This window comes from Polyergus mexicanus, unplaced genomic scaffold (assembly GCF_030449975.1).
Source record: "Polyergus mexicanus isolate NDT 795.1 unplaced genomic scaffold, iyPolMexi1.0 SCAF_14, whole genome shotgun sequence".
NCBI classification, from domain to species: Eukaryota; Metazoa; Arthropoda; class Insecta; order Hymenoptera; family Formicidae; genus Polyergus; species Polyergus mexicanus.
The window spans coordinates 6,953,600-6,966,351 of record NW_027223334.1 but is presented as its reverse complement, the minus strand read 5'-3'; the positions used below and the strand labels follow the sequence as shown (position 1 = coordinate 6,966,351).

The 12,752-nt window shown below is 44.6% G+C and overlaps 1 protein-coding gene across 1 annotated transcript in view; it reads left to right on the top strand.

The window, feature by feature from the left end:
• Positions 1–5,968: 5,968 nt before the first annotated feature.
• The window catches only part of LOC138939406 (RNA-binding protein MEX3B-like), a 31,979-nt gene continuing 25,195 nt past the window's right edge, over positions 5,969–12,752 (top strand). Inside the window, exon 1 of the mRNA XM_070307161.1 lies at positions 5,969–7,342. Within this exon, the coding sequence (XP_070163262.1) occupies positions 7,048–7,342 (295 nt within the window). The 5' untranslated portion in view covers positions 5,969–7,047. The remainder of the gene's footprint in view (positions 7,343–12,752) is intronic.

Here is a 12,752-nt window from a genome sequence, read left to right as displayed (position 1 = left end):
GATCCATGCGACAGTCGCGGCATCGCGTGTAAAGACCTTATCTGGAGCACGTCGAAGATTACATCCCCCGCTATCTTGGACATAATATAGCCGACATATAAATAGACGCTCCTCTACGGTGTGTTATCGATCTTCGCGCCGATAGTATATTCGACCATCGGAAGTTGACCGACTTGACTATACTATTCGTATCGGGGTTACTGGCCGCGAAGTATTTCGGATTTATCTACGCGAGGACTGAGCGATGCGCGATTTTAACGTTCGCGAGATGGAAATCGTGGAAAATTGTTGTCGTGACGCGGCAAAAGTCGTCGACGTAGGGAACGACGTCGGTGGTTGGCGCAAAGGTTTCTGTGAGAGGAAGAGGCGTTGGTCCATCGCGCTTCGCACGGAAGAGAACAGCTGGGGGACCTTCGACTTCCAACGACGACTGTTATACGTAATCGATGTCGGCAGACTTTCTCTCTCGTGGACCTGCGAGAGGAGAAGAGAGAGCGGACGCGCCTAATAACCATGCCTTTACATTTTCACCGGGTCTCGATGTCGCGAGCAGAAAATAACTCTCCTCCCCGCGTTTCCGCTTTTAATATACACCGTCGGCACAAAAGACATAATAATTACATAAAGCATATAAATGAGTCGTCGTAAGAAAGAAGAAAAGAATATTTTTGGCTCCCTGCGATTTAAACTTTCATCGATTGCGTGAGCGTAATCGAGTCTTCTTTGTTACCGTATGCGAGATAATAATGCAAATTGTGTACGTTTCTTTCAAATGACTTTACCAAGATGCGTTTCTAAAGTCTTCGGGAATTATATAATATTTATAATATAGTTATTATAAAGGAATTTATAAAAAACAAATATATTTAACTAACTTCTTTTACAAATGCCAAATACGCTTCGATATTCTGTGACAATCGTTAGGCGAAATTTTTGAATCATCGTTCTTATTTGTGCGTAAAGATACGGGCACCTGGTAGACCTTGCTATGGTTCCGGTCTGGTTCATTGTTCGTTTTGTTTCGTAGAAAAAAAATATAGAAAAAGCAGCTCCATACAATATCTATTGAATCGAAGTCTATTTGAAAATGCCTTTTCTATGGGCACCCGCATTTTTCTTTTACTTCTCTCTTTTACTTTCTTGTTTTTTTTTTCAGTTTTAAATGAATGATATATATATACGCATCTTGGTGAATGACATATACGTGTATCCCCCCTGTTGTTTTGTAAATTTTGGACATGGAATCACGCATGCAACGAATTATCGATGATTACAATAGTTTACTGGAAAATTAATTAATTCGTATACATTTTTCTATTTATGCTGTATACATATTATTTCATCTATTAATATATCTGTGTATGTATATATTTTATTTTATTTTATTTTGGAAAAACAAAATTGGACAAAATTTGATATAAGAAAAAAGAAGGTACGAGTAAAGAAATTTTTGTAGATATCTAATCAATATCATTATTAATAATAATAATTTTATTGAGCAAATCAGAATGTATAAGTGTGTATATAAAGTTAAAAGCAATTATACACACAATAGAAAGAAATATTACTTGAAAATTCGAGCGAAGCTTAATTATTAAGCAAGGCTTAATTTTAATTAGAAAAAACAAATAATTGCGTATAATTATACAATATATAATAATATATACACAATAAATATAATATCTGTAATACGCAAATCTATCTTTGAATAATAAATCCAAATTCCTTTCTACAGTTTCTCTTAAAGATCTACCGAAAGTGCCGGTGCTCCCAGCAAGAAACGTTTTGCATTTCCTCGATAACGAAAAATTTCACTTCTTGTTAAATTTTTAGAACTGAACAGCTTTATGAAAGATTCTCCTATTGTATTTTCTAAAAGCCGACGCTTTCCCCGAATTTTCCGTTTCTTGCGCCCAGATTCTCCGTTGTCACATCTGGATGCAAATAAATCTTGCTTCAGTCCTAACATTTTCGCCTTTGTATATATTGTTAAGGCACAATAAAATATAGAATTTGGATTTATTACTGAAATTTGTCTCGGTTGTAAAAGATCTTAATGGTATAATGTATAGAAGAGCTAGAGTCGTAATATAATAAGCTAATATACATCTTGTATATATTATCGAGATGAAGCGAGTCAACCGAAGGTTAAGCGCGTTTAGATGCAACTCCAATAAGTGACAAGTGTTGTGTCCGCGGTAAGAAAGATACAGCAATATCCGCGAATGAATGAGAGTGCGAGTGCGCTCGCTTTGCGCGGGATATATTTAGAAAGGCGCTGCACTCTCTTCATCCGCGCTATCGTCGGTTAATCACGCTATTTGTGTGTGTTTTCGCCGTTGCGCAACTATCTTACGTACTATCACCGTAGCGATTTCGGTAGCCACAGAGATCCCCTGCCTTTTGCGTACGAGCGAGCGAGCGAGTGGGTGGGCGATTGCCCGCGCAATTTTGTGGATAACCAGACATTAGACGGCCAATCAATATCGGGCGCATTGCGAGATAATTCGATGCCAATATCGTATTAGTTGTCTCGGATCGCCTCGAGGAACGTGAAAGCGGAATGGCGTTTAGTTAGTCGAATCACGAAAGCTTTATGTAATTGACATACGCAATTTTAGCAAACTCTCTTCTCCGTAATCGAATAATAGAATATTACAATTTCATTTGATAATACGGCTTACTTATATACCGAATAAAAATTACAAACAGTATCGAGATGATTCGCTTCCGACGTCGTCGTCCTCGTCGCCGGTGTCGAGTCAGAGCCTAGCAATGCGGTTCTCCGGTGTTGCTGCACCCCGGCGATCGAAATGGAAAGAAATATCCTCTCCGCGGACCCCCGCTTCGCGTACACGCTTATATATACATGCGAATACACGCGTACGTAGGTACGCGGCCGCGGTGCGTCTATCCGCGCGTGTATATCGGCGAGGACGCGCGAGGCGCACCACGGGAGTCGCCAAAGCAACGACAATGATCACAACCGGTTGCGCGTCGTAAAAATACGACAAGCGACGCGGAACAGAAGAGGAGTTTGTTTAATGCGTCGACTGGGGCCAGAAAAGCGACGCGAAACGCATGCTTTCAGCATCGATTGGCATCGGCCACATGGTTCGGCACCGCCTGGGCGTCGAAATAATTTTTTTTTTTTTTTTTTTCAGGTATAGGCTGAGAAATTCTTAGGAGGAACAAGAAAGTATTACGGATTACAAGAAAATATCCTGTCGTTTCGACCTTTTTTTTTTCTATTCTTTGTTACGACCTTTGTACGATTTTATAAGTTTTTCTCTCCTATTTTTCTCTTTTTTTTTTTTTCATAAAAATTTATTTAGCAGGAGTAGAATTAAATTTAGTACGCTTATTAGATTTTCGGTGTTACGAAGGATCGTGGAAGCTTTTTGAAATAATTATCCTCGAATCTCGGTCAGCGCAATCGGTACATCGATCATCTCCGTTTTCCTGAATTAATCGGCGATTAATGATCGGCGGCGATTAGCGATCGAGCGTGACATGTTCGTGCGAATAATCCGCGCTGTCGATTCGATCGCGTTTCGCGGCATAGGAAAGAGGCGAATATAGAAAGAGAGACGACAGTTTGTAAAACCATGCGTGCGATAACACCGAGGTATTTACGAGCGAGCCGAGAGCACGAGCAGTCGGCAGGTGCTTGTGGCACAAGGTGCTTGGTGTCTCGAGACAACCTTGAAGGGAGAGAAAGAGAGATCGGGCATGAGAGAAGTGCACGGGTCGTTGCTTTCGGCATGCGATGAGAAACAAAATTAGTCGCTCACACCTCCGAGCGAATTCAGGTAGGCCTTACCGAAAGTCTTGGCGAAGCCACGTCTTGCTCTCTCGTGAAGAACGCTTCCCTCCCTCCCTCTCTCTCTCTCTCTCTCTCTCTCTCTCGTTTTCTTATCGCGATTACACGATTGCGTCGAACAACAAAGCGTTCACCGTACGCTTTAACGAACCGTTGACGGGTCCGATACGTGAAAAACAATGAATCGCGGATATTCGTGGATCACTAGCGGGCCTCCCGTCGTCCCATCTGTCCTCGAAAATGGAGGATCCACGGGCCGATCTGGCGTGGGGCCTCCTCGACTAAAAATCGAGCAATCGGCCAGAGTGCTCGGTCGGAGAGAGGACGAAGGGTCGTCGGCAGAGAACAATGGGATCACGCTTGCTCCTCGGTTCAAGGTCCGCGCTCTTGCTCGCGTCTAGAGATTTGGTCTTAGAGAGGAGACGGAATTCTCTTTTCACTCTTACTTAACGAAACCGCTAGTCGGGCAGGTGGTCCGTCTGGGCCCGGTTGCGATTCGCGAATTAAGGGGCCACGGACAATCGGGCCGACGAGTATTCGCTCGACCTTGTTCACGTCAATATATACGGATTAGATATGTCAAGCGTCAAGCGTATAGTATATATCGTGGTCTCATCCGAGAAATTGCGAGATTACTCACAGTTTTAAGTCTGACGTATCAATTATCGTACATGTTTATCTTTGGAAAACTTAATACGTAAAAGAAATATATGATGCGATAACAGATACGATAAATAAAATTGTATATAGAACTTATAAGTTTATTAACCGTGTATCAATTGTAAACAAATACTGTAAGGAAAAATATCTCTAGATAATGAAAACGACAGACATATATAGGAGTACAAGCGATATATCATTGCCAAGTTTACAGAATCAATAGCGAGCTTGATAAAACATGTGAGATTCTATTTGCTAAACAGAAATTAAATCGTAATATTGGTCGCGCGAACGCTCAACAGCAATTCTCGTTTAGCCGGAGGTAACGCGCTACGATCATCCGCTATACCAAGGTTCAAGGACGATAATCGAGAGAACTTATCGCGACAGATCGTAAGAGAGATTCCTCTCGTTCCTCCGCGAAGGATTCAATTAAGGAAATCGCGAGAGCGATAAAACGTACGGATTTTCTCCATTAGGTTTTCCACGGGGCTACATTTGAGATGTAATATTTAATTTACAACGCACGATGGGGATTGTGGCGGTAATTCAAGCGTGCGTCTTACGATCTAAAAGACGAGTCTCGCTATTATTCGCTCCGGATTTATAAAGGTCTTTCCTTTTGCCGTTTATCTTGCCGTTAAAATAAAGAGATAACCGCGCGGGAAAAGCGTTGGCGCACCTCGTGTACGGATATACGCGCAAAGCATGTGACAGCTATGGGAGAAGAGGAGAAAGAGCGTTATACGATCCACCTAGGTCGGTGCACTTTGACCCGTTCGCGAGGAAAATCATATATCGTCGCAGATATTTATTTCGCCAAAAGAGCTCGCGCCTTAATTTTCTGTACGCTAGAAAAGTAACGTTGAGAAGATGGTATATTTTCTACGCGAAATTCGACGAGCAATCTACAATCTCGATTTAAAATGAAATCGATTCACGATCGCGAAATTCATATATATTCATGGAGCGTCCAGGGACGCGATTCAGCGGACAAGTTCGAAGAGTTCGCATTCTCGTTAGACGCCCGCGATAAGTCGAAGACACCGTCGCATTTTTCCAGTCAGTTTCAAGTCAAGGTTCGTCGCTTTGGAAAATTGGTAGAGGAGATCCGTGCGGCAGGACAAACGGCGGCGTTTCCATAGGAAAACTTCGCGAAGGCTCGAGCGACGAACAGAGGGGGGTTGCGTGAAGTACAATCGGGGACGGGAGCGCACGCATCCGTAGCGTTGAAGGAGCCGAGGGCCGAGGAACGAACGCTCCGCGTTACTCGCTCGCTCCTTCGTTCGCTCGCTCGCACACGTTGCGTCGCGGTGCCGCTTCGCCGCGCCGGTAGGTGCGCTAGCGCCTGTGCGCGGTAAGCGGGAGTGGGGAGGGGTGGCGCGTACCACGTGACTCGGGCGGCCAATAGGGCGCGCGGATAGCCGGCGTCCGGCACATGGCGGCGCGCCGGCTTCGACAGCCGCAGTCGCAGTACGTCGCAGTCAGTCGCAGTGGTAACACGAGCGAGAGGGTAGTTGCACGCGCCTGCCTTCGAAAGGAAAGATCGCGGTGAAGAGAGGTGAGTGAGAGAGCGTGGGACAGACGGAGGGAGCGAGGAAGAGAGGATTACGAGCGGGAAAGGGAAAGAAGGGAGCGGAAACAGAGCGAACGAGCGCGCGCCCCTTGCCTTGGTTTTCAGTGTTTCGGTCTCGCGCGACGACTCAACCTCTCGTGTACGGTCAAGTCAGTCGGCCGGTTACGAGGCAGCCGAACAACGCGATACGAACGAACCGTCGTTACGTCGTTCGGTCTTCGGGTGGAGAGAGGAGCGAGAGAAACGAACGAACGAAAGCATCGGTCGAAACACGCAACGTCGAAGACAGAGAGAGAGAGAGAGAGAGAAAGAAAGAACGAGAAAAGCGGTTATACGCTCTTGGAACAGACGAACTGTACGTTTACGTTTAGAGAGACAGAGCAGTGGGGATATCGAGAAGGCCATATTCGTCGCCGGTTCGCGGGTTACGTACGAGACGCTACAACCATACGACCGGCGAGTGTTCCGGCGCGAGAAGGAACGAGAGCGACTGATTACTACTACACCGCGTCATCGTCGCGAATCAACGTTCACGAGAGAAGATCGGTGAATACGCTCGTAAGCGGAAGAGGTAACGATCGTCGAAATCAAACCGACGAACCAATTATTACCACTACGCGGTGCGGTGTCGTCCGAATTTTCGTTTTTTTTTTTAAACGTATATACGTAATTCTCGAACGTGAATTACGTTGTCGCAGTGTCACGACATTCGCAGCTATATTCATCGTATCAGTGGAAGTTGCCTCATTCTTCGTCGCCGTGTCGCCGCGTACGTACCGCGATCCTTGTCCCTCGATCGTCGCCACCGAGAAGGTACGAACCGTCTCGTTTCCGTCTCGTTTGTTCGATAAAGAGGAGGACGACAGCTTTATACGCGGTGAACAGCAGCGTGGACTCTAGTGCGACAAGTTTTCGACGAGCATCGTCCAATCTCGTCTTGATCGGTGTTACGCGAAGATACGAGAAATTTAACATAGAATAGAGCGAGATGCCGACGAGTTTGTTCAGCGAGATGGACCGCGGCACGAACGCCGGCGGCGCCGGCGCCTCCTTCGAGGATCAGCGCGCCTTTCAGCTCGCCTTCGAGCTGTCGATGCTCGGTCTGGAGGGTTCATCCGGATGCCCCGGCGCCGGTACCGGCAACGGCACTACCAACGATCCGGATCCGCTGCAGACTACACCGGCGGTCTTCGAGGAGGCGCGTTCCAAGAAGAGCCAGAACATGACCGAGTGCGTGCCGGTGCCCAGCAGCGAACACGTGGCAGAGATCGTCGGCCGACAAGGTAAGTTGTTTGTTGCCTTCTAAATTTTATATTTATCTTCCTTTCTCGATCATCGTGTCTCTTTATCTCATATTTTCGCCACCTGATCGAGAGAATCGTTTTTACATACATTTAAAAACTCTCGGAAGAATTGAAATTCTTTTCGTATATATAATAGCGAAATAAGTGAAATCGCGCTCACGAGTATCCTTCGAGAATATATAAATATCGAATTTTTATCGTCTTTTTAATCTTCGACACGCATAGATAAACGCGCGGTGAGTAGCAGGCGCGATGCCAAATAGCGTCGCGTTGTCTCTCTCTCTCTCTCTCTCTCTCTCTCTCTCTCTCTCTCTCTCCCCCGCTTTTACACGACCCCGTTGATTGGCTGGTTGGCGGAGTCGCGCGCGAGTATAACGTCACTGACAGTTCATTGGCACGGCTGTAAACGCGAACGCACGCCGCGGGAAACTTGATACCGGGCGCGATGGAGCAATTAAAGCAATTTACATCCGAATTTTGTTTCGCGTGCGCGCGCGACATAAACGAAGGCGGGAGAGGGAGAATCTCCCTCTCCCTTTTCAAACCTGTCGTAGGTCGCGGTCGTTATGGCTTCCTGATTTTTGTGTGTGTGTGTGTGTTTCTCTCTTATCTGTCTAAACAGCGGCGGCATCTTGGAAAAATGTTTACGATTCCATCGTACGCGACAAACAACGCGGTTCATAAATAAAGGCGCGCTATATTCTGCATTGCATGCCCGATGACTCTCTCCCGTTCTCAACCTTGAAGACTTGGTCATCGTTCTACGAAAAGGCAATTCGTCTCGCCGCATCTTTATCCGACGATACCGTATCCCGCGTTTTTGTTTCACCATATAACTTTCCGAGTAAGACGCCCGAAATACGTAATCGTCTTTTGTAGCGGTAACATTTAGATATTTTATCTTTAGATAAGCGAAGGGGGCCAATGTACAATCATTAGGGACGATATTATTATTAAGTGACTTTACGTCACTTTCGTTTCAGGCATATTACATTCTTACCTAAATTTCTCGTGAACCCCGAGCACTTTGAATCTTCGATACGGCGTATCGTCGTCCGTTTGTTTCGAAACGTCATTAGCTTTGTAATGTTTATCGCTCATCGTGTTTACACAATGTAGTCAAAGTTAGACGCATCGTAAATTATTAGTAAGTATACCGCGAAACAGCAGGGATTTTTCACGGATGGGAATATATATTCTTATCAATATTTCTCTAATCGTACAGCGGATAACGATAAGAATCACTGCATTTATTAAATAATGGTTTCCAATGTTGTACATTGCCGAACGATGTATTTGTCGACAGAGTTCGTGTGCGTGTTTCGCTCGTGCTCGCGGAATATGTTTAGAAATTCAAATAACGGCGCGGCACGTGGCCTTGCCATTTAAATTTTAATGTCTGTCAACGGCAATCGTGCGCCGCCGAATAATCGGCGGCGATCAATATCGCTCAGAGAGAGAGAGAGAGAGAGAGAATTCTCGAACGTTATACGGATTCATGTATACCCTATATCTACGCGAGACTCGAAAATCGTAGTTCGCGCAAAGAGATCCGCGAACAGGTGCGAAATATCGATCGTCGAATTGGCGCCGAAACGCGCGCCGGTGGTAATCGGAGATCCGTGCATCTCCCCCTTGCATGATGGAGGAGGAAGGAGGGAAAAAGTCAGGAAGGAAACCGTACGGCTTCGCGGTCGTCGTCACGACCGCGCAGCTGCTAATACCGACCGCGGCGATATAACATTAGGTTTCGAGCACTTAGAACGATGCCGGGCCGCGGTTACTCGCGTTTGAAATTCCGCACCTCGTCTCGAGTACGTGCTCGTTCTCCCTTCCGTTTGGCTTTCGCGCGTGCTTTTTAATCGACTCGTATCTCGTCGTATGAGAACCGGCAACGCGACGGTAAACGTGGTCATTCGTTACGAAAGCGATGGTGTACGTCCTAGCTTTGTCGACGTATTAATTTGATATTAATTTGATTGGTATTTAAATTGCGAACGTAATGCGCGGCATGCATTTTTGCGTCGATATGAAATTTCAAACGTATCTGTGTCCATCGTTTTTACACGATGTAGTAATCGCGTCGTGTGTCCGACACCGACGATTGATTGACGTTAATTTGATTATATAAAAATACGTGATATATTATATTCTCTTGAAGAATTTATTAAATTCTTTTGCGAGAAAATTTGATATATACAGATACTTTCACGTCTAAATACTGGGAGTATCACGGTATTTGTGCATATCCTGGCCTGGTTTCTCTATTACGAGATGCATTGTGTCTCGTAGATAGAGCTACGATTAGCTTTTCGACCAGCCGCCGCCCGCCACGAAACCAGTTTGACATGCCTGGCATGAATCATTGCCGTTGTAATGCGAGGAGCTCTCGTCGTACTCGTTTGGCCCGCCGATTCTATTCTACGACGATTTTCTCTCGTTCGTTGCCATCGAGCGAGATGGCGATTTTCTGCGGAACGTAATAGTGTCGATTCGCAATGATGACTCCTAATGATTTTGATACGCCGTTTCATTATGAGGATGTGGCTATTTGTTGAGCATTTTCACTCGCCTCTCCTACCTCTCTCGTCGCCTCTTGCTCTCCCCTCCTCTCTTCTCCTTCTCTCTGCTCTCTATCCTTCTCCTCGTTCTCGCGTTATCTCCCTCGGCTTCTCTTTCCCTCGCGATTCGCCTCGTTGTTGTTGGTTCTCTTTCTCTCGGTCTTTCTCGTTCTACACCGCCGATTATATATCGCCTCTCCTTCTCGCTCGTTTGTGACTCTCCTGGACCGGAAGTTGTAATGAGTGCTTCTGTCGCCAGGCCCGTCGCCTCGCGTCGCATCGCATCGTGGCCAACGATGACGTTACTTTGGAAATATCACGGCCGGTTATCCAGGTCGTTAGCTTGTGCACCGCGTGACTTTGAGAGGGAACTCGACTCGCGAGGGGAATGAAAAAAAAAAATATATATATATAATTGCAGCTTCCAGAAATTGTGAGAGCGCAAGGAGTGACCGTGCGCTATCCCTACGTAGAATCACCTACGATTATTTTTTCCCTTTTTTTTTTCTGACATTGCTACCTGTTTTTGAAGTCTTTGTGTGTACGTTTCTCCAGTTCGAAAATATAAATGCTTAAAAAAAAAACTTTATAAAATTATATATATATATACATGCTTCTTTTAATTTATTATTAAAATCACATATATCATTTAAAAATTGTTAGAAAATTGATGTTGAAAGATTAAGCTTTTAAAAAATATTCGTTTTGTAATACTTTCATTCATGATATTTCCTGTATATTTCTCATGCAGATTCGCTTATGTAGGTATTTTTTAAATTTTAGATTACGCGTTTAAAAGATTATTTGAGAATTGTAAATCTCTCTCATAGCATAAAGCATAAAGCGTATCGAGAAATGTAAGTACGCCCAATATACGGTTATGCATAACGTTCTCTTAAAGTCGTAGAAATTCACAAACATAAAACTTGAGAAAGAGAGAGACGTATAGTTCCACAGTATTGTCCGCGAGCACGTGCCACGCAGCAGGATTTTCTACAGAAACATAAGATTTGTGTCACCGAATGAAATCGTGTTAATGGGTCTCGCGTCGTCGTTAACGCGTTTTCGTGAAAAGGGAAACGCCGATAGTACGGGAGAGAGAGAAAAAAAATTTTCGCTTTTTACGACTCGTTTGTGAACCCGTGGAGACTCGGACGAGGCGTATACGACTCTATCTCGTGCTCGCGAGTTTAAATTTTGACATGTTTGTCGATTAGAATTTACTGTCTCCCGGTGAAACATCTCAATATTATCAACGGAAAGGATATGTACACTAGAGAAATATTTGTCAAAGGATAGGGTTATTTTATTCTTTTAATAATCGACATATCTTTTTTTCTAGATTATATTACCTCGTTAACGGGTATATATCCCGAAGTAAATATCTTTGTATTTTATCACCACATATGATAATGCTTACAGGCGATCGAATGATTAAGATAAGATTTTACATATATATTGTAAAATATTTAATACTCTAAAGTATCCTCTCGAATTACCTGGCATTTGGTCGGCAGATGTATTTTGACCTCGGCTTCTCCTTTCTTCTTTTCTCTGTCTCTCTTTCTCTTTCTCTTCTCCATCACCACCATGGATGCTGATTATCGAATGAAAAGGAAACGTTCTTACATTTTCTACATAATCGCGCGACTAACGGCCAAGAACTCGTTTGCATTAATGAAAAGCGATGGCGAGTGTGCCTATGTGTGCGATATGTGCCGTGCTCGGAATTTTTGGATTTATTTTTATATAGATAAAGCGTTTCGTCTCTTTACTGTCCATGCCATCGAGAAGAATCTACGTTAATTCGAATTAATTATTGGCGTTATTTAATTGGGATTAATGATTTCTTGATACGATGTTTACACGCCATGATACGCGAGAAGAGGAGGAAGGAAGAGGGAAGGGAGGTGAAACCGTTTGTACATACATAGCCGCAGAAATGTACGCACTGAATGCACCACGACACATGACCGCGCGTTGCCAGCCAGTCTGAAAAGCCCGGCTGGTCTGCCGGCCGCAGAAATGATGCGTTTCCGGCCATGCAGGCGGAAAGTTTGTACAGGCAGGAACAGCTGGATTACGCGAATATTGTGCCGTATGTTTTCGTCTGAACGGACGATCGATATTTTGTTACGCGGCTCGATTGTCCGGAAACCCCGTCTTTCTCTTTCGCGTGGCTTTATTCGCGAGAACAGAGGCGCGGCGGTCATATTCGTTCGCCCTCTCATCGCTTCCTTCTTTCCAGTTTAATTTGCTGGACGAAGATGTCGAAACTTCCCGGCACTTTCTCCGCCGAAACCTTATGCCGACCTGCTTCTTCTCTTCGAAGACGATCCGAAAAATCTCACTCGTCTGAGAATTTGCCGCGTAATCGTCTAAAAATCATACTGCAGTTTTCATCAGTTAATCGATCGATTATAATTAATGTACAAGAAAAAAATTACAGAAATTACTCTATATCATTCATATAATGCATTGGAACTTAGTTTCTCGTTTAATAGCGATTGACGAGAATTAATCGTTTGAGAATAATCGCATTATTACGTATTCCAATCAGATGTATATAGCGTGATAGAAAATCGCTTCGGGATTTCGAGAGCAGCTTTCGGGATCATGCACGGCAGATTTCGAGGCGCGCACACAACAGCGGCCTGAAATTCTTTTTTTCACCGCGAGCCCGGTCTCTCCACGTCTCTCGCACAAAAAGATCGCTCGAACGCGCAACGCATTTCGAGAATGGAAGTCCTTTGGAAGAAAAAACGAGAAATTGTCTGGCGGAGCGATGGCCAGGGTGATGGTGGTGTGCCGGTGCTGTTGGTGCCGCT